This window comes from Emydura macquarii, unplaced genomic scaffold, assembly GCF_026122565.2.
Source record: "Emydura macquarii macquarii isolate MOO-44397 ecotype Brisbane River unplaced genomic scaffold, CSIRO-AGI_Emac_v2 contig_306, whole genome shotgun sequence".
Taxonomy (NCBI): Eukaryota; Metazoa; Chordata; order Testudines; family Chelidae; genus Emydura; species Emydura macquarii.
This window is the reverse complement of record NW_027130443.1, coordinates 7363231-7384188: the sequence shown is the minus strand read 5'-3', so window position 1 is coordinate 7384188 and position 20958 is coordinate 7363231. Positions and strand designations below refer to the sequence as shown.

The following is a 20958-nucleotide window of genomic DNA, read 5'->3' as shown; positions in this document are numbered from 1 at the left end:
GATGCTGAAGGTGCAATTTTTCAGATGCAATTTGTTTTTCAAACCTATCTTCTTACTTACTAGGATTTTAGTAAATAAGAAATTTCAGTAACTATTTCACTAATTGCAGATGTGCTCTGCACTCTGGCTCCTGCACTCACGTGGCAGCCTGGGTGTGTAAATCCTTCATTCAATGCAGTTGCATGTGCTCTAGGAGAGGCTGCATTTTACTAACACTTCCTTTGTCTGGACTAAATTCTATAGGACTGCGACTGTCTCCCCCTGTTTAAGCAGCATCTACCAGACTGGGGCCTCACGGGGGGAGAGGTAGTGGGCCAGGAGGTGCCATGAAGATTCAGCTTTTGTAAACGAAGCATTAAAATGCATGAGGTAGAGTTTTGTTTTTTAAAGGATTCTTTTCCCAGAAATATTTTCATTTTATTTCCCTCCCCCCACCCCAACATCCCCCAGCTAGTTTTGCATTGACAAAAAGAAATAGGGGGGGATAGGGAAAAGATGACTGAAATGCTTTGAAAGAAACTGAGGCTTTAATATGAGTGGGGGGGAGGGGAAAGCTAATTTCTATTGAAAAATATTTGATGGGAAATGTTTTGGAGCAGGTCTAGCACCAGGGAGTTTGTGGGGCTCAAGCAGCCCCCTTTTTGACAGCTGCGGTACTGAACTAAAGAAAAATTCTTCAAGAGCTTCTCCTCACAGAAGCCGAGCCAGCAGCTGCAGGACACACACTCCCCCTCCCACTAATTCTCTGCACTGCAATTAAAAACCAGTAGCTGGCTGAGGCTCACAGACTGTTTAACCGCAGTGTAGATGTTCAGGGTCAGGCTGCAGCCCAGCCCCTAGGACTCTGCAGGGGGACGTCCAGCTCCCAAACATCTTCACCCCCATCAAACCAGCCCTTAGCCCAAGCCAGCCGGCATGGCCCAGCTACGGGTTTAACTGTGGTGTAAACAGACACTCTGTGAGGACGATGCTTCTCCATCCACGTTCAACTCTCAGCCACAGCAGAGGCTGGAAGAGACATGGTTACGCTGCTCTATATACACTCTAGAATCTCATTGTATGTACTTTTCAGTGTACTCAATATCATATGGTAAAAATGAGAAAACAAGCACTTTCTCAGTCCTAGTGAGCCGTGACACTTTTGTATTTTTAGGTCTGATTTTGTAAGCAAATAATTTTTACAGGAGGTGAAACTTGAGGTATGCAAGACAGACTGCTGAAAGGGGTAGAGTCTTCTGGGAAGGTTAAGAACTATTGATCCAGATGATCTAGTTCAATCCCCCTGCTGACACCATCCAGGGATATCCTTACATTAAGAACCAGCATTATGATTCCCTGGGGAATCCACACTAATGTTTGCACAGTAATACTTTGCATGTAGGCTATAGCTACACTTGAAGGACATCTTTCAGCAATGAAGGGTTTTTTCCCTTGATGTTGATAATCCACCTCTCTGAGTGGCAGTAGCTAGATCAACAGAAGAATTCTTCCATCAACCTGGCTACAGCCATACCAGGGGCACACCCCAGAGCACTGAATTTTTCCACACCCCTGAGGCCGTAGAAAGCACTTTGCTTCCAAGGATTCCGCTTAGTGTTACAAAACTAGTGATTTCAACCTTACTACATCCCTGGAAGGTAGATCATCAAGGACTGATCCAGCCCCATAAAAAGCCTAAAGAGTCTCACAGATCCCCAACATAGATCCCCCAATTTTTTCCTTGGCAGCTCTATTAACGTTTTACCAAGACCAGCATTCAGAGCGGACACAGAAGCAGGGTCTATAGCCACATGGGTTCTAGGGAGAAGAACGGGAAACCTTTTTACTGAACCAATAAAACAAGTTGCTTTGGGGACAGTCTATTTGAGCGGGGAAGGGACTTTCCCAGCCCCAACATTTGGGAAGTGAAACTTATTTTATGACCGTTTACCTTGCTGCCAGTGGCCGATCAGTAAGGAAAGGGTGCCCTGATTCCATCCCATGGCGGGCGGAACCGCTGTGTCATCGGATCCCTAACACTCGTGAAGATTCTCTGAGTCCGTGAGATAAGTGCCTGCTCCTTTGCGGGAGGAGGACTTCAGTTCTCTCTCTGCCAGGAGGCTGTGAAACAGCTTGGGTACAGGATTAAGTGAGCCTTCCTCTGCTAGGAAACCCATTTTGAAAGCAGAAAGTTTTCGAAGAGGGAGATATTTTGGCAGAGAGCACTCAGAAAAGGATGTGCAAGGAGAAAGCAACGGCTAATACAGTACAGCAAGTGCCTGGAATACTTCAACTCTCTTTATTGATCATTTTAACATTCCATCTGCATAACCTCCCACGTCAATACAGATAACACTGCATAGAGAAACAGCCTATTTACGTCATCTGCGACCTCACGGCCTGACAGCAGAGTACCACGTTCAGAACCGGACCTTCCGTAAGGGTATAAACTCACCCCTAGGCGACGCACCGCTCTGAGCACTGAAGGCTACATTACTGGATCAGAAAGAGGAACGCGTCACCGAGCCTTGCGAGGGATAGGTGCAGGCTGATACACATGCACTATTTGGTGGTGACCGACAGCTCGGGTGTTACCCCTGAGCTACAGTAAATCTCAGCAGCATGGCTCAGCTCAGAAAGTCTAGATACTAGACAGCACACGGACAGAAGCAGCCACTACAGCGAGAGAGAAATCGTGATGGTTTCCTAAATCTCCTTCCTCAGCATCTCACCCCCCAAGCCGACTACTAGTTGAACGTCCCTCTTAACCCCTAAATTTCTAGTTCTTCAGACTCCAGCTTCCCGAAGGGCTGCGCTTACTTCGTTAGCGGATATCCCAGTGACCCTGGAAAGAGGTTCGTTTACTTGAGAGAAGAACAAAACACAAAAACAAAACCAAAAACAGACACACACTAGTGCCTTAGGACCAGTTTTCCTCTCCCGATGCTGTTGTAGAAGCCTCTGGTGCCATCCGGCCCGTGGGGCAGACGCAGCACCCCAGGTCGAAGGCCGAAGGAATCGGACACCTTTCTCATTGCCAGAGAGCTGCAAGGTAAGACCTTGGTTTCCAGAGACTGGCCATGGGCAGCCACCCAGCGACGCTGGACCCACGAGGCGCCGGAGCCCATCCCGCTGTCCCAGCAGGAATCGGACAATCTTCGGAACTCGGGGCTCGGGCTGGGGCTGGGGGAGTAGCCATTGCCCAGCTCAGCGGCGAGGGGCGAAGGGCTGGGAGGGTGGGCCACGCTTTTATTGGCCAGAAGAGGGCTGGAGTAGGGGCTGCTGAAGAAGCAGGGCTTGAAGCTCACGCCCAGGCTGCAGAGGCTGTTGGCGGACCAGGCTGGAGCAGAGAGATGCTTCTGCACCAGGACAGGAGGGGAAGCCAGCGTGCTGTCAGACTCCGAAGAGCTGCAAAAGAAAGCCTCTCCCGCGGCGTAGGGCAGCCCCTCCGACGCCTGCTGCTTCCTGGCCAGCTTGTCCGCCAGCTTCACCTCTTCCGCGTCCTCCTGCTCGGCTCCGCTCTTCTTTTTGGAGCCCTTCCCGGAGAGGCGGACCACCTTGATGCTCTCCCCACCGGGGGAGCCCTGGCCATGGTTCAGCTGCTCGCACGCGCTCCTCGCGCTCTCCAGGCTTTCATACTCCACCACGGCGCAGCATTTGGTCAGCAGCTCAGGGTAGCGGGAGGAATACTTCTTCACGTCGGACGGCAACTTCTTGCCCGGCCTCAGGATGCGGATGGAGGTGATGGCGCCGAAGGGGTTGAACATTTTGGTGATGGTCTCGATGAAGCTCTTCTGGAGCGGCAGCGACGCCCCCTGCTCCTGGGGTAAGAGGTTCCAGGCCAGCAGCAGCTTGCTGGGTGGGATGCTCAGGAGAGACTCCGGGATGGGGATTTTCCTTCTCACCTTCGTCCCCTCTTCGTTCACCTCCAGCTGCTCGGAGAACTGCAGGGCGTAGAGAGTGATCCTCCAGTCTCGGGTTAGGTACTTCACCTGTTTGCAGAGAGAAGGGCAACATTGTTCTCCTGCCATGATGATATTCAGAGATCTCCCCCCACTCCCCTTGGTACGTAAATGCGTGGATCAGAACCCTCTTCCTATACGAGGGGGGTTACACCCCGACCCCCATGCTCCGGAAGTCCAGGTGAGGCTATGGAAAGGGGACGTTGCATCCCACATGCCCCCTGGATCTTTCCATCCTCCCCCCCCCCCACAAGCAGCCAGTCAGAATTGTGTCTTCTCTCCTCCTTTGTCCCCATCACAGCCCCAGGCCGCATTTCACACACAGCGCCTCTGCGCTGGGAAGACAGGCAGCAGGAAAGCTGCCTGTGGAACAGATCCGGGAGGGAAGCATCAGCGGAAGAATAAAAGCATCCCTCTGGTGGGAGCGTCTGGAAACCGCCCTAATCCAAAGGCTCCGCAGAGAGTTGCTCCCCGCCTCTCCCTGCTGGAGGGGAGCCTCTGGCTCAGAGTTGAAGCATGTTGCACCGGAGGAAGGGGCACCGATGCCAGCCAACATGGAGCCTAGTCCTTGGTTATTCAGACAGCGCCGTACGGGCGCACGCTGCTCTACAGGGCAGGGTCTGAGATCGCAAAGAGTTACTGGATGGGCTTCCTGGGTCACGGAGGCCAGTCCCCTGCTATTACAGGCAACACCATCCTGGCAGTCTGATGGGCTCAGCAAAATCCATCTTAAATCTAGCTTGTCCCCACTCCTCCAACTGGGAGGCTGGAAAAATCCCTTCGGTTGCACCAGTCCTGGAAACAGGGTGTGTTGGGGGGAGGGGAAGAGAGGGGGAAACACATCTCCGCTACAAAATAGGCAATCTTGGGTGCTCTCATAGCTTTTCCATATCGTGCACAGCCCTTAGATGATGTCTTACGTACACCATCGCTTCCCTCGGGCTGTCAGATTGTATCCCTGAGGAAATGCCGACATGGGAAGCATTTATGTATTTTAATGGGTCTTTTAAACACAATTATCTCCTCCACCCGCTCGGTTTCTCTGCTTCCTTCTGCTGCTGGCTCTGGAACCTGAGGAGAGCAATCCGTTCACTCCTTTACATAACAGGGCAGTGAGACGGCGGCTTCTCCTCTTGGCCTTCAGCTACTTTCACACAAATCCAAGCTAGCACTTGGGTCCCGTCCCCCCGACCAGCTTCTAACTTATTTTCAAGGGGCGATGGGGGAAGAGAGCAGTGGTTTCATAGATCACATGGCGGGAAGGGACCATCACCAAATCTGACCTCCTGCGTCACACAACTCAGAAACGTCCATCCAATTACCCCAGCACTGAGCACAATAACGCTTTTGGCCAAATCACCTCATCTAGAAACTTATCCAGGTTTGATTTGAAAACTCTAAAACACCCATCACTTCCCTTGGTAGATTTCTCCCTCCTCTGCCCTGCCAATGGGTAATCCCTCTCCTTGCTAGGTGCCTTTCCTTCGTTTGAATAGGAACAGACAGCTGACTTGGAATGGTTAAGGTGAAGATTTGCTTTCGGCAGGATGTACCACTCCACTCTACCTCCAGCCTTAAAGAGACCAGACCTTCCTGTTTCAAGTGCGGTGTGTCCTGTCTGTGGCCAGCAAAGGATGGTTTGACCAAATTTAAAAGCAGTCTGGACAGCTGTATGTTTGAGCAGACGGATCACATACAATCAGATCACATGAAACGTTCTTCCACAAGCCAAGAACATCTGAATATGAGTCAGAACTTGACTCTAGAATTCCATAAGTGGCAGCTTATATTTGTCTGTTTAGGCCAAGATTTCTCAAATAGGAACCTAAAGTTAGTCTTTCAAGTAGATGACCCAATTTCTACAAGTGCTGGGCAATTGCTACCTATTGGAGCAGTCAATGAATGTTGCTTCTTTCCTAGCACTTCTAAAAATTAGGCTGCTTCTCTTTTCCAGAGCCTATAACACAATTTAGGAACCTAAATTTAAGCCCCTATATATATATATATATATATATTTTTTTTTTTTAAATCTTTACCAAATAAAAAGTTAAATCTTCACATCTATATAGCACTTTTCATCTGGAAAGAGCCAAAAGGACTTTTCAGAGAGAGATGAAAGTGGCTGGTTTGGAAGGCAGCCACCTCTAGGGTGAAAGCACAACCAACACCACAGAGTGAGACGGCACAGCAGTTTAGGACAATGCCTGGAGAGGAATGCTGTATCCATTTGAAATGGCCAGGTAGCAGGACATGACCCAGGTCGCAACTGAGCCATGCAACCCATGTAAGAAGGGCCAGAGGCAGTCAAGCAACCACATGCTATCAGGACATTGGAGGCAAGCTAGGGTTGTGTCTAAGTGCTATAGCCTTTAAGAAGAAGGACCAAGCCAGTCACACATCCCATGGTATTAGCAGCAAGAGGAACCACCCACCTTCTTGAAAGAGGTCAGCAGTTTGATGCTGACAAAGCCGAATTTGTTCTTCTGAACATGCTTCAGGAGGAAGGCATCCTTGGCTAGGTTCTCGTCAGACAAGTAGAATTCCACTTGAAAAACAATCCTCTTGACCAGCTGCACGTCAGGCACCGAGTAGTCACACTCCAACAAGTCAGCCCCAAAAATGTCATTCAGGTCATAGAAGCTCCTACAAGCAAGACAGCCGAGATCCGGCCCAAGGTTAACTGCACTTGTAGCTGGGATAAACAAGCCTACAGGCCTTGAGCTCTATCTGCACCATGCCTAGAGCATAGTGGGCACCGGTCACTAGCTGGATTACCCACTTACAGACAGCACCCGGGTACCCTCTCCCCAAGGCCATCCCCATGGTCACAAGGAAATCCCAACAGGGCTTCCAACCCTCAGTGCAGGTGAATCCAGCACTTTCCCCACTGCTACTCAGGAAGGCGACCTGCATTTCAGACTGGATTAGCATCAACCATGGAAGAAGGGGTGGCTGGGTTAGAGACCAGGAGCGCACTCTGGATTGGAAGTGCTACCAGCAGGTGGGTATGGGGGAGGTACACACCTACCCCTACCTATCTGGGCTACAAGGTTGGAGGAAGGGAGCATGGTCCGGTGGCTAGAGGAACAGAACTGGAGACCAGGGCTCTGCTCCAATTATTACTATTATTATCGAGGTGCTCACCTTGGGGGGGAAGACAGTTCAAACACCACATGCAGGAGATGAAGAGATTCCCCACTCTCTTGAAACAAATCCTAGGTAAGTCTATGTAATGACTGCAACGTTAGGGGACATAACCAGATGGCAATATTGCAGATAGCATAAACTTTGTTTAAGCAGGCATTTGAGCATTCAGCTCTTGAAAGAAATGCTGGGTGCTAGTTGTGGTGCCAATACTCTGTGTATTACCCATAAGTCCTGTTCCCACCCGGAGTCACTTGTTGGCCACCATTTATACCCATGCGAGTAAGATAGGCATGGCGCCAAAGCGAGGGAAGCCCAGGTACGGTACAATTGGGAGAGACAGCATGTTGGATCTGTCAGCCTCCCTCCCAAAATCCCAAGAAGAGCCAGTTTTCTTAATTAACTTCCCCTCCATACCCTTCTGTCCCCACCATTTCCTGAAATTGGGTCACTTTGAAAGAATATGGAGATAAAGACTGGATCTCATTCCCATGTTACACTGGTCAGCCTGCAACACAGGGGGAAAAAAAATCTCTGCTGGCAGAAAAAGGAAGAGAGCCCTTGAGAACAGGAGAGCCTCTTAATTAGCGATAGGCAAGTTGTCCCAGATTCAGTCCTGCCTTCAGTGCAGGGGACTGGACTAGTCAACCTACGGAGGTCCCTTACAGCCCTATACCGCTAGGATTCAATGCCAGCCACATCTAACTGCCTGGCACAGACACGCAGGGGGAAGGTGGGGAGAGGCACTTTAAGAGAGGGGCTGGGAAGCAGTTTCTCCTGTTTGATACCAACACACATCCCCACCCCACAGTTCTCTCCTGTTTCCATGCATCTGGCCAACCCACGTACAACAGAGGGGAATAGGGGCCCACAGAGAATCTGCTCCATTGTGAGTTTCCAGGTTACAAACCTAGTCACCTCTCTTGGGTGTAATGCAGGGAGGTGGGTCCCCTTAACAAGAAACACAGAGCAGGGAGCTCCCTGCTTGTGTGAGAAGGTCAAGTGAGAGCAGGGAGAGAAGAGTTTGGATTTTAGCCAGAGGTTCAAAGCCATATTGGGGTCAACTCCCCATTGCCTGCGTCTTGTGCACAGCCATTAACACCAGTGCATTGTGCGACTGCATGGCTCAGCTGAATGCCCTACCCACCCGGAGTCAGGCTTCTCCGCCCGGCTATGTCACTGGTCTGCTGTGTGATCACAAGCAAGTCCCCTCTCTGCCTCTCCATCTCATACATTGAGGCTGTTGGTGCATCAGGACACAGGCCATCACACCATGTGTGTGGACAGCCCCCAGCACCAGGGGGCCATGATAGTCTCGAGGGGCTAGGGCAATGCCAGCCAGTAATAATCCAGCATGGCAGCATTGTACACCTGCTGCGTCCCAGGGCAAAGGGCTACCCCGGGTGCAGGACACCGGACAGCCGGACATGCTGGGAAATAGCTGACAGCCGCCTATTGGCATTAGTTTCCACAGGAACTTTCAACTTGAGCTTGAATCCAGATCAGTGGCCAACAGAAACAGATCACAACCAATGCCTTTTGGGAGGCTGATGTCAAGTGAGTTGTGGGGTCTGAAGTCAAACCCCCAGCAGGTCACATTTGGCACCAGCTATCCCCTGTTTGCAGTCCCAAAGAACTGAAGGGAGCCTTGAACTCTCTCTCTCTCCCTCCTTGGGCTGGTTCCTCCCAAGCAGGGACCCAGCAGCCCCACACCCGTTCTGCAGGGCATCCCCTGTGCTATTAGGAGTCTGTAGATAACTAGGGCATTATCTCTGGGGACATCGGGAAGGGGCAGCCCACGAGCAATAGACAATAGACACATACCCATTGAAGCTCTCAAAGAAGTCTTCCTGGCCAAGTGAGGGGAGCGGCTGGCCCTTGTGCGGAAGGTAGTGCAGAGTAGAGAAGGGGGTTCTCTGCACTTGCATAGGGGTGCTGCACCTGGGTTGGGAACCAAGCCCCAGGGCCAAAGAACCAGGGAACGACATGGTGCTTCATCTAGGAAGGCAGAAGATAGACAGAGACCAGTCACAGGGAGCCTGAATACCTCAACGTGAATAGGAGCAGCACTGGGAACCCTTGGCACATATCCCACCGTAGCAGGAATCAATACTACACCCCAAAAACATGTGATGGACTCTAGGAAAAGGCTGGGCCCAAAGGCAGGAGAAAGCAGGTACAAACATTAGCTACTTACCGGTTTCACAGGGCTGAAGATGCACTAAGAACCCACCAGCTCCTTCTGCTACATTGTGGAAACTCTTAACTTGTTTCCAATTTCCCTCCCCCTACACACACTGAGCCTGCTAACAATGCAGAGAGAGAAGCCCCTGGACCACCTAGGCTGCTGGTTTATAATAAAAGCCAGAGCCACCCAGGAAAGGATGCCACAGAGGTTTGGGGCTGCTCTGGCTGCTAAGAGGAGGCAAACGAGCATCCAGGTGAAATGCATCATCAGGTTAAACAGCTTCACCTGCTTGGCATGAGACTCCTGCGGGAACTAGGGCAGCACCCAGCCTGAGAAGAGGTGGTTACTCAGGAGTCTTTGGCTTCCTAGCAGGTGTACCCTGCAGAGCTGAGCAATGCTCAGGGCTTTTAATGGATTTCCCCAGGTACTAGACTGGGGGGGTGGGAGCCTGGGGTGAATAGCAGAGCTAAGGCAACTATCTGCCTGCTCTCTTCAAGGAAAGGCAAGCTACTAAACTGCAGGGAACATGCTCCAGTAGCAAGAGCAGGGGAGTAGAACTGGCCCCACTCCAATTGCTGCAGCAGGGTCTCCCACCCAAATAAAATCTGAGTGTGACTTGTTTCTACCCACACCTACAAAGGCCAGGCCAGGCCAGGCCACCTGCCCCAGCTCCTAGCGCTGCAATGATGCTGTTGTCACAGGAAGTTCCCTGCTTTCACCAGAAGGAGCCACTCCACAGCAGCTGCTGCTAAGATACCCAGTGCTCAGGAGTTAAGTGAGCTGCTGGGTGGGGCTGAGGTTCAGCTGGGGACCCTGTTAACTAATGGGCAGGGAATGTAGAGACGGGGAAGCAGGTGTCTCTTGCTGTCTGAGGGTGGTGATGGCTGGAGTGAAACCCAGCAATGGAATTAACAGGCAAAGGGGATGGGGAAGAAAGAAAAGCACAAACACGCCCCATCCCCGTGGTGGGCCCAGATTGACGTCTGCCCATCACACGTGTGCACTTGCATCCCTCCCCCTGTCTCTCTTCGACAGAAGCAGACAGAGCTTATGATTTCAGGTGCTTTTGCCAGGGCTGAGGAATGTGTTCTGTAAATCAGCGAGGTGGCACCAATGCGCTGCTTGGCCCCAGGCTGGTCTCCCAGCATATCAGAGCAGTGCCCGGGCTACCCTACGTTCCACCATGCCCTCTTTCCTTGACAATGCCCGATGCTGGGGCGCTCTAATGCGTGTGTGCCGGCTAGGCTAGCTGTATGTCAGAGAGGACTTCCCCACCCTTATGCCAAGAGAATTCCCAGCCAGCCCCCGGGTGCCACACAAGTTCATTTGTCTGCCAGGATTCCAGTTTGCTTTTGACCGTGTATTAATAGAAAAATCACAGAATGCTCTAAGTTGCTGTAACCCTGTGTCAGGGCTGGTGAAGGATGTGTGAACTGTCTGCAGGAAGCAAAGACCAGGGACAGATGAGAGCTGCCACAATAAAAGGGGCTAGAACCAAGAGTTGAAATTCAGCCTGGGAACGAAGAAGATGCGCTGCAAGAAAGCGTCCCAGGCGCTGAGCTCTGCTGGGCCGTGGAAGAGGCGAGTGGGAGAACGTACCGCAGGGGAATCATCCTGCAGCTGTCTGATGCGACGGGTGGTGGTCGCGTGACCCAGTCACTGTCTCCCATCTCCGTCTCTGGGGACTCGGCGCTTGCTTGCCAGAATGCTAGGTTGTTTCTGACCGAGCGTCTTTCTCAAGAGCTTTTCCCCAGCAGCAGCGCAGTTCCTCTTTCAGAGGGCGGAAAGTGGATTGCTGCAGAAACCAGACCTCCTGCTTTCAGCGTCTTTTCCCCGTGCTTTCAACACAGCTGGCCGGAGGACATCCACGGGGTGTGACCGGCCTACCATTGTCAAGAGCCAGTTGCAGCCACAGGGTGCTCCTCTGACCAAAGAGGGAAGAGAGCCCTGCTGAGTACTTGCCCTGCACGGCTCGTCCAACAGCAGAAGGCAGGAGGACAATTGCTGAGTAAGTGGTGGAGTTTGCTGGGCACAGGGAAAAGGACCCTTCCCCAGGAGGTACTGACTGTCGTGTGTCTTTTTGTGACGGTTAAATAGTAGAGCTGAGTCCAAGCCAGGCAGGTCCTGGTCCAAGCTCTGCCAAAGAAGAGGGATCTTCATGCTGGGATTTTGGGTTGGGCACATGCAAGGCTTGAAGAGGGCTGGGTCACACAGATTACAGAACCAGCCAAAATAATAAACTCTAATCCGTGGCTGGGCTCCCTCCCAGAGCTGGGGTGGAACCCAGGAGTCCTGTTTTTTGGTTGTTTTGTGCGCGTGCGCACACACACACAGGCCCTAGACAAAACTCCTCTAACAGAGCTTGGAAGAGAACCCAAGTTTCCTGATTCCCAGTCCTCTGCTCTAACCACTAGGCAACACTGATGCCACCAACCCATCCACCTCCTGCTCCCCCCCCCCCCCTTAAACATTTTTGTAGCTTTACTTGGCTCACTGGGGAAGTTTAAAGCTGAGCTGATTCTGTGGTAGTGTCTGGCAGGCAGGAAAGATTGTTTCCTTGCAAATGCGGTGAATTCTAACCAGGAGGAAAGTCCGTGGGCCACATGTGGTAGGAGATGGGGGGAGGGGGTTTGGACCGTAGCGGAAATGGATCTGAGTTAGGCTGAGTGGTGGACGTGTGACTTACCCAGCTTGAGGGTGAAGCTGGGTCCTGGATGGAAGGGGCAGATATGGGGTCTGAGCTGAGATTGTCGATGGAACCTTAACTACTAAGGCCCCTGGCTTTCAATGGTCTGGTTTTATAACTGTTCTCATCAGGCTGTTGGAGTGAATGGATGTTTCCTCCTGTTGTAACTATTGTGAGGAAGTGCTGTGCCTAGGGGAGGGAGGGGAGTTGCAGTTTCAGATGTAGTGTCTTGCTGATGAGCAGAATGGTAACCCGGCTGCTTGGTGGAGACAATCCAGGGACCCCAGCTGGCTGCCAGCGTGGGGATCCCCAGCTGGGTTTTGCTTCAGGGCAGGGGAAAAAAATAAAGCCACAAACATCCTGTGAAGGAGAGAAACAGATTTACTTCTGCACTCTTCACTTATCCTTAGATTTACACCAGCCTGCACCACTGGCTACCTGCCTAATAATCACCCTGGCCACACAATGGGAAGAATGGGCCGTGCTGGTTGTTTCATGTGGCCCAGGGCAGGACCCAAGGGTAGTGATCCACAGCATTGCCACTAAAGCTTGAGACAAAATCCCATGGCCCAGATTGCCCCTTCCTGACAGCGGACTTCTTGTGCGGACACAGAGATTCCTCCATCTCGTGCTATCGGGGCTATTTGTCCCTGTGGTTCATTGAAAACTATGTTAAAGTTGTGGGCTGTCACTTTACATTTCAGAGGGTTTTCCTGATCCTGTGTACAGGCTGGAGGGCTCTGTAGGGAAGCATGCGTTCTGGACTAGCAGGAGTCAGGCTACAGTAAGGTGGGGTGAGTTAGGCCTCTCTGTTTTAGGGAGCAGCCTGCTTTGTCTCTCTCTGTTCTTGTGTCTTATTCTGTATTCTAGGAAATAAAGCAGTGTTATGTTGCAACTGCCCAGCAAGAGTAGTTACGTGTTAACCTCTTTGTAGGTATGCCATGAACATCAGTCCCCCACCCCTTGCATGCGTACACCCATGCCTACTGGAGGGTCAGTGTGATACCAAGGTCATATGCACACAAGCTGTGTACCCTTTCAGCAGCTCTGGTCCCTGGTATTCCAACCTTTCACTGGTCCCTGGTCGCACCTTTTTATTAGAACCATGTTAGGAGGGGGGGACACAAAACTGCAATTGGCAGAAAAATTGATCAAGCCTAGGGCTGTATTTCATGTCAACTGTGTGGGCCGGCGTGATGACAGCTGAGGGCATGGTGGGTCAGGATTGAGATCCTGTTGAAGATAGGTCAAGGATGGAACAGCAGAGGGCTTCGTCAGGTTTGAGGTGCATGGGCAGCACTGTACAGCGGGCTGGAGGAGCAGGGGCTAATGCAAAGCAGGCTGAGCTGGACGTATACGTGGGGAGCCTCGGCTGGAATAGCAGCATAGGGCGCTGCAGGACAGGGTTGAGGGGCATTGGCCTGGGTGTGTCTGAGATGCTCCCACGCCACCTGACTGTACTGGGCACATTTGGGGGTGGGGAAGCTCCACGTTTTAGTTCCCAGTGAGGAAAACGTACCAGACTGATGCAAAAGCTTCCAGCCGAGCCAGCTCCGAGATGGGATTTGAGCAGAGGAAGAGTTCACTCTTCCAAGAGTCTGAAACGCGGCAGCATTCCCTCGGGATGGGCCTGCACGAACCAGCCCAATGGCTCCCTCCTGAGAGAGGAGCTCGCCCTGCTGCATCTGTGGAGCGGGTGCCCGGGGGACCCACCACGTGACCTGTCGTTACCGCAACTTCCACACTCGGCTGAGCCTGGGCGCCCTGGGGTTTCCACGGCCGAGGGAAGCTGCCTATCAAAGCTCTCCTTCCTTTATTGCCTTGCGTGACTCAGCCTGTGTTTCGTAATCGTAGCAATGTAGGTCTGGAAGGGGCCTCGCGAGTTCATCTAATCCAGCCCCTGTGCTGAGGCAGGACCAAGTCAACCGAAATCCTCCCTGACCAGGGTTTGTCCAACCTGTTCTTAGAAACGGCCAGGATGGGGATTCCACAGCCTCCCTAGGTGTTAACATTGGTTCCAGGGCTGAACTTTCCTTAGAGGTAGGAAGTTTCCCCTGTTATCAATCTAAATCTCTCGCTGCAAACTAAGTTGATTCCTTCTTCCCCCGACCCTCAGTGGACATAGAGAACAACCGGTCGCTGTCCTCTTTTAGAACCGCCTTTTACATATTTGACGGCTGTTACCATCTGTTCCCGCACACAGAAATACTCACTAACACGCACAGCCGCGTGCACACAGACCCACTTGCTAACACACCGACACTTGCTAACACAATTGCACACACAAATGGCGACATGCACAACCGTGCATACAGTCTGTGGGCTGAGATATGCTGGCAAGAAGCCACCGCTTTATTTCCTGGCTCCAATCACATGCCTAAAGGTCCCTGTCATTTGACAGGACTCTGTATCAACCGACTCCAGAAATACCATCTTAATAATAATAATGGGGGGGAATGCAAATAAAACGATTCCAGCCAATGATGCCAACCAGTTATCAATCCACCTTGGAGCCGTCATGGCTGTGACTGTGCAATGGCTTCCTGCTCTCAGAAGGATTCCTTCTCCAGCAGCTGGGGCAGCTGCCAAGGGAACGAGTTTACAGAGACTTCCACTGTCGGTGACTGGGTGGGCGCTCCGCTGACAGCAGCCTGCTAGGTGCCCTCAAGAAAAAGGGAGCTGCTGTCCTTGTTGATTTTGTTTTGATGCCTTCTGTTCCTCCATCCAGACTGACCCTCTGCCACTTGTGATGGGGGCAGCTCTGTGGGATTCTTGCGGAAGTTGTTCGTCTCTGGTCTAGTTCTTGGTCATGGAAAATACCACCTAGCTCTTGTCTGGCAGTCTTTACCCCAAGATCTCAAAGCATTTTACAAAGGAGGCAAATACCATTCTGCCTGTTTTTCAGATGGGGAAACTGAGGCACAGAATGGCAAAGTGACTTGGCCCAGGTCCCACAGCAGACCAGTGCCAGAATCAGGCCAGAACTCAGGTCTCCCAAGTCCTCATCTAGTGCCTTATGTGCTGGATCACATGGTCTCCCATCAGTCTTAGGGGAGGCAGTATGGCCTTGAGGATAGATCACTTGACTGGGACTCAGAAAACCTGGATTCTAGTCCTTGCTCTGCCACTGGCCTGCTGGGTGGCCTGGGGCAAGTCACATCCCCTCTCTATGCCTCAGTTTCCCCCTCGGTAAAATTGGGGATGTGTCACTGACCTCCCTTTGTGACGTGTTTGGAGATGGACTGAGGAAAAGCGCTAGACAAGAGTTAGTGTTCTTATTAAATCGAGTTCTCTGATGTATGTTGGCTCTTTCACAAACCCATCTGGGTACGCGAGGTGAGGGCTTGGCCTCGGCTGCTTGAACTGATGTATCAGAGAGGTGCTGAAATGAGCAATTAAGTAGGGGGTGGAGCTAACTTTGCTTCGTCTATTGTCTCCCACACGCACACTTCTCGGGGGCCTGTCACCATTGTCCACCAGCTGGTCTGTTTCAATCACTCCCAGATTCAGAAAACCCTTCCTGGCCCCAGCAGTGCCCCTTGGCCTGGAGATTACAGTTGCTTATGTGGCTGAGCTTATTATTCAATCACCTACCCCGGCTCTCTAATGGCATCTCTTGCCTTGATCCCAGTTCGCTGCGCGCTCTGGACAGATACTTGGTGCTCGGACTCCGTTAGCCACGTCAGTCGAGCGGAAGGAGGAAATTGAAACCCGGATCTGTGGGGGAAAGGAAAGATGGATGTGGACACTGATGTCATTTATGCGGATCTGAAATTTCCTCCCCGATCACAGCCACCGGACGTGAAGAAAGCAGGTAAACAGTCAGCCACAGAGAGACCCTGCCAGATGAGTCTCAAGAGGGAGCCCCGATGGGGGGCTGGGAGCATGAACTTCACCATGTGGGGTGATGTTACACAGAGAGAGAGCACGGCCCAGTGGGTGGCTTGTTGGATTGGGACACCAGGCTGGGTTCTACTCCCGTGATGATGACCTTGGACAGGATCCTTCGCCTCTCTGTGCCTCAGTTTCCCCTGCCACCCTCCAGCTATTTAGATTGGAAGCTCTTCAGGCCAGAGACTGCCTCTCATGATGTGCGTGTACAGCACAAAGCACAATGGGCCCCAGAACTCAGAGAGGGGTCTCTAGATGTCACCCTAACACTAATAATCAGCTCAGATAAGACATTCTTTTAGGAACGCCCACGCACAGCCTGTCGCTCCAGGATGCTGGATGCTGTAGCTACTTATGAAGGTTAAGGACCAGTGGGGTGTAAATTAACATTAGCTCCACTGATGCCGCTGGAGGAACTGTCAGTTGAGAATCTGGCCCAGGACTTTCTTCTTTCTGCTGCAGATACTGTGTATGTTTTGTATCAAATGCACATAGATTTGTTGGGTTTTTTTCTTTTCCTTTTTCCCTGTACACCCAGACTCGAAGCTCCCCATCCAGAAGACGTCTCCACCATGGGTTTGGCTAGCAACAGTGGTGATTCTCAGTGGGCTGTTGCTAGTGGTGCTAATTTCCATGAGTATCCTGTGTAAGTAGTTTTGATGGAAAAGATGAGGGTTTTTTTCCCTGCCCTGTCAAATGGGTCTCCCTGAAACGCTCCTTCTTTGTCCTCTTCAGTGTTTCATGATCAACTCATTCACAACAGTCATTTCCTGGGTGGCAGGACATCCCTGGCCTCTGAGCTCAGGAGTGTGCTCAGGAAACTCTTGTGTTGAAAGCTGGCAGGAGTGACTTGCTGTGTGTCACGTGGTGACAACTTTTAGGTTGTGAAATAGTTGTACAACACTTTTGGATTTTGAAAGCGTGGCCACTCTATTCTAGCGAGCCTTCTCTCCTAGGAAGATCTCTGCCCGCACGCTTTACACTTGTGGTTTTAAACCATCAGCAAATGTATCCTCTTCCCTCAGCATCTCCTTCACCTCCCTCCCTTCCCCAATTTCATCCCTAATTACTGTCCTTGAGTTTAACTGGCTTCTAGAGTGGGCTCCCAAAAAGCCTAGAGTGAGGGGCACCTCAAATCCCTAAGCTGGGTGGATCAGTTAGCTCAACCTAAAGAAAAGAGTTTAATGCAACAGAAAAATCAGGTGGCTGAAGCAGTGAGGCTGCCCCCACAGTGTCCACTCTAGCACCCTAACTCCCGCACTGGTCACAGACCTTTCAGACCTGATTAAAGGCCATAGATTTGAAGCCATAATTGGCTTCGCTTTCCTAGAAATGGGGAAACTGCCGCTGAAGCAGACTGTCTTTGGGAAGGGGCTGCCCCATTCAAACCATCTCCGCTCAACTCAAACCATCTCGTGTGTCGTCGTCTTGTGTCGCGTCTTCTCCCTCTGCTAGATTCACAGCTCCTAGCTGATAAGATGCAGCTTCTAAAGGAATCCCAGCAAGCCAAGAGCAAAGTTGAGCAGCTTCTAGAGGAATCCCGGCAAGCCAAGAGCAAAGCTGAGCAAACAGAAGGGAGACACTCCAAGTTACTGCAGTGGTTGTTCCGCACCAAGATCTGCACCGCTGGGTCCCCATCCTTCAACTCCTCAGAGCCCCACAGTGAGTACCGCCCCATTATCCCCATTTCACAGGGGGTGAAATTGAAGCACTGAGCAGGGAAGTGACACTTAAGATGGCAGGGGCTGGTGGTAGAACCCAGGAGTCCGGGTTCCTAGACTCCTGCTCTGAACACGCCCCTGTTTTGATGGGCCTTAAGGAAAGGGCAGATGTGTACTGCCCCTGCTGCCCACTTCGGCTCTGAAGGCTGCTTTCTCTTACTGTCTCAGACAAAGGCCCGGAGCTGAGATGGCAGCTCCCCAGCTGGAGGGTGGTGTACGAACGGCATAGTTCAAGTGCTGGTCGTTGGTAAGCAGACCCCTGTTTTAAGCACCAATTGGCTGAGTTTCCCTCTTCTCCCCCTCAGACATCAGCTGTTCCTTGTGCCCCTGCGAATGGATTTCAAATGGAGAAAAATGCTACTTCTTTTCTCCAAACACTTTATCGTGGAACAGAAGCAGGAATAGCTGCCAGCAGAGACAGGCTGATCTGGTGATCATTACGAATCAGGAGGAGCAGGTGACGTGAGCCACTTCCTATCGTGGAGCCTCCTAGGGCTATTTTTTTTGGAGGGGGAGGGGGCAGAATGTCTCTTTTTGGGAGCCTGCTCTGGCCTTGACTTTGCAGGACGGGCTGAGCACCTATAAGTCGGCCGCTGGGGGACTTTCCTGCTGGAAGTTTTGACCTTGTCCAGACCAGGAACCCCCGGGATCATCCCTCTTCCCTGGAGCCAGCCTTCTCCCTCATTGACAGACACAGGAAGGGGAGGGTGGTCATGACCCCCAGGTTGAGACCCACTGCACTAAAGGAACCAGTTCTAACTTCTGTGATCCCCAGGGGCCTGTAACAAAACTACCTAAAACGGGGCTAAATTATCTGGAAATGGAAAAACGGGAAGCTCCTGTACCACAGTGGAGGAGCTCTCCACCCCCAGATTAACAGACCCAGCTGGGAAAAGTCCACAGGGTGGGTGCTGCCTCCCAGCAACATTTCTATTACCCCAACAGGCTTTAATGAGGGAGTTTGGCTCAGTCACAGCGTGCGATGCACATCGACAGAGTCGACTGAAATAGTCTCAGCAGCCACAGACCTCAAGAAAACTAAACCTTCCCCTTTTAAATGGCTCCTTTTTCCTCTGCTGCAGTGGGTGCTTTGGGGACAGGGCTCTGTTCTGTCCGTTCCGGGGTCTGGTGTGATTTGCGGCTGGGAGCGGAGTGGAGCTTCTTTGTAGAAACATGGGAGTGTCTCTGACTGAGCAGCGCTGTCTGTAATCTTCTCCAGGACTTTCTCAGCAAGCAGCAAAGGCAGTCGATATACTGGATTGGCCTGACGGATGTAGACCAAGAAGGCTCCTGGAAGTGGGTGGATGGCACTGAGCTAAACCAATCCATGAAGTAAGTGTAATGCAGCAGGCTCCTCCCCCAACAGATGAGCATAGCGCTCTCTGGGGCTGAAGGACACTCGCTAAAAGTCTGACTGCTCAGCAGTGGAGCAGCAACGTAAGAAAAGCCGGAGGGGAGGAGGAATGAGCATGTATTGATTCAAGTGTCCCCCTTCATTGCAGCTAAAAGAATAACATCCTCCTCTTTTCCTCCTGCCCCCCACCAGAAGGAACCACTGTGATCATCTAGTCTGACCTCCTGTGTCACACAGGCCAGAGAGCTTCCCCAGGATAATTCCTGTTCAAATATGAGCAGATCTTTTAGAAAGACATCCAGTCTTGATTTTCAAAATAGTCAGTGATGGAGAATCCACCACGACCTTTGGTAAATTGTTCCCATGGTTAATTTCTCTCACCGATAAAACAGGGGCCGTCTTTCCAGTTGCATTTGCTTAATTTCAGCATCCAGCTATTTGATCTTGTTCTACTGCTGCTTGCTAGATTGAAGAGCCCATTATCAAATATTTGTTGCCCATGTAGGTACTTATAGACTGATCCAGTTATACCTCAACCTTTTCTGTGCTAGACTCTAGGAGCTCAGTCTAGTTAGTTTATCATGATTAAGGGAGCTTTTTTAATCCTTTCATCATTCTGGTGGCTCTTCTCTGATCCTTCTCCAGTTTTAGCAACATCCTTCCTGCATTGTGGGCACTGAGCGGCTCCTGAGCCAGGCGGGGCTGACACTACAGCTAGCTGCAAAATACAAAGTTACGTCTAGTAAAAATTTCACACAAAGCTATTTCGTAAGCTTTTTTTTTTTAAATGGAAAATTGAGTGAAATCTTTAAGTGAAAACTGGCCTAGTTTGAATTTGATGTTCACTTCGGTTTTGATCTTTTGGGGAGCTTTTTAGGTTGAAAAATATAAACTGTTGCCAAAATCCAACTTTTTGTTTTTGACAAAACATTTGTTTGGGGGAGCAGGGTGTGGAATTTCAGCCTGAGCTCTTGGGATGCTGCAGGCCAGATTCTGTTCAACTATGCTGGTGTAAATCTGGAGTAATCCTAGTGAAGTGGGAGAAATAGGAATATGACCATAGAAATGTAAGGCTGGAAGGGGCCTCAGGAAGTCCGTTAGCCCATCTCCTCCCTTCTCCCCATCCCCGCACTCATGCCCTGAAGCAGGATTAAGAATACTTAGATCATTTCTGACCAGTTCTAACCTGTCCTTAAAAACCTCCAGTGGTGGGGATTGCACAACGCTCCCTAAGTAACCTGCTCCAGTGCGAACTCTCCTTATGGTTGGAAAGCTGCTCCTGTTATCCAACCTACATCCATGTGATCGGGACCCAGAAAGTTGCAATTGCTCCCCTGTAACTGAAGCTGTTTGAGATGGACTCTGCACATCCCCCCTCCTGAGGCAAGCTGCACTGTCAGTGCATTCCCATGAGTGTGAATGTACAGAGGTCTCTTGAATCAACACCACTTTGATGCTGTAGGATGGGATAGCACCGTGCTTTCCCTTGAGTGCTGCCGCAGGGGCAGAGCCGATCAAGGAAGGATGGCTGAGATGCAAAGAAATCTGCAACATTAGTTTCTAAAACGCAGATCCTGGCAGTTCCATGTTTGGTTTAGTTTGGTTTTTTGTTTTCTCTATAGTTTTTGGTCCGATAAGCAGCCGGATAACTTTCTCAATGAGGACTGTGCGTCTTTGGCAGACCGTAACTGGAATGATGCCCCGTGCTACCAACTTTACCGCTACATCTGTGAAAAGGCAGCAGATACTCTCACCATCGACGCATCTTCTGACTCGGAACAGCTTGTTCAGGGTGGTCACTGAGGCAATGTTCCAGAATCCCACGAGTTGCTCCTCAGCCTGTTTCCTCTCTCACTGGACAAGCACCCCGGAGAGGCTGCCGAGGACTCGCTTTTGCAACTGGCTTAGCAGAACCTACAGGCCATCCAGTCCTGTTTCCCAAAGGACAATTTGGCCTGGATCCGCACAGGGACGTGCGTACCTAGCTCCCAGTTCTAGGCACCACTGCGATCCACAAAATCCCTGCTGAGCTG

General features: G+C 51.2%; 2 protein-coding genes across 2 annotated transcripts; one reads left to right on the top strand and one right to left on the bottom strand.

Moving 5' to 3' along the window:
- Window positions 1-2264: 2264 nt before the first annotated feature.
- Window positions 2265-9458, bottom strand: LOC137159593 (la-related protein 6-like). The gene is made up of 4 exons (XM_067558086.1): window positions 9283-9458; window positions 8910-9083; window positions 6374-6584; window positions 2265-3971 (listed from the first exon to the last, which is right to left on the bottom strand). The coding sequence occupies exons 2-4, from the start codon at window positions 9071-9073 to the stop codon at window positions 2892-2894; spliced, it is 1455 nt and encodes a 484-aa protein (XP_067414187.1). The 5' UTR covers window positions 9074-9083; window positions 9283-9458; the 3' UTR covers window positions 2265-2891.
- Window positions 9459-15694: 6236 nt separating this feature from the next.
- On the top strand, window positions 15695-20958 carry LOC137162357 (CD209 antigen-like protein E). The gene is made up of 6 exons (XM_067562109.1): window positions 15695-15773; window positions 16389-16496; window positions 17306-17512; window positions 17877-18028; window positions 18791-18903; window positions 20548-20958. The coding sequence occupies exons 1-6, from the start codon at window positions 15695-15697 to the stop codon at window positions 20726-20728; spliced, it is 840 nt and encodes a 279-aa protein (XP_067418210.1). The 3' UTR covers window positions 20729-20958.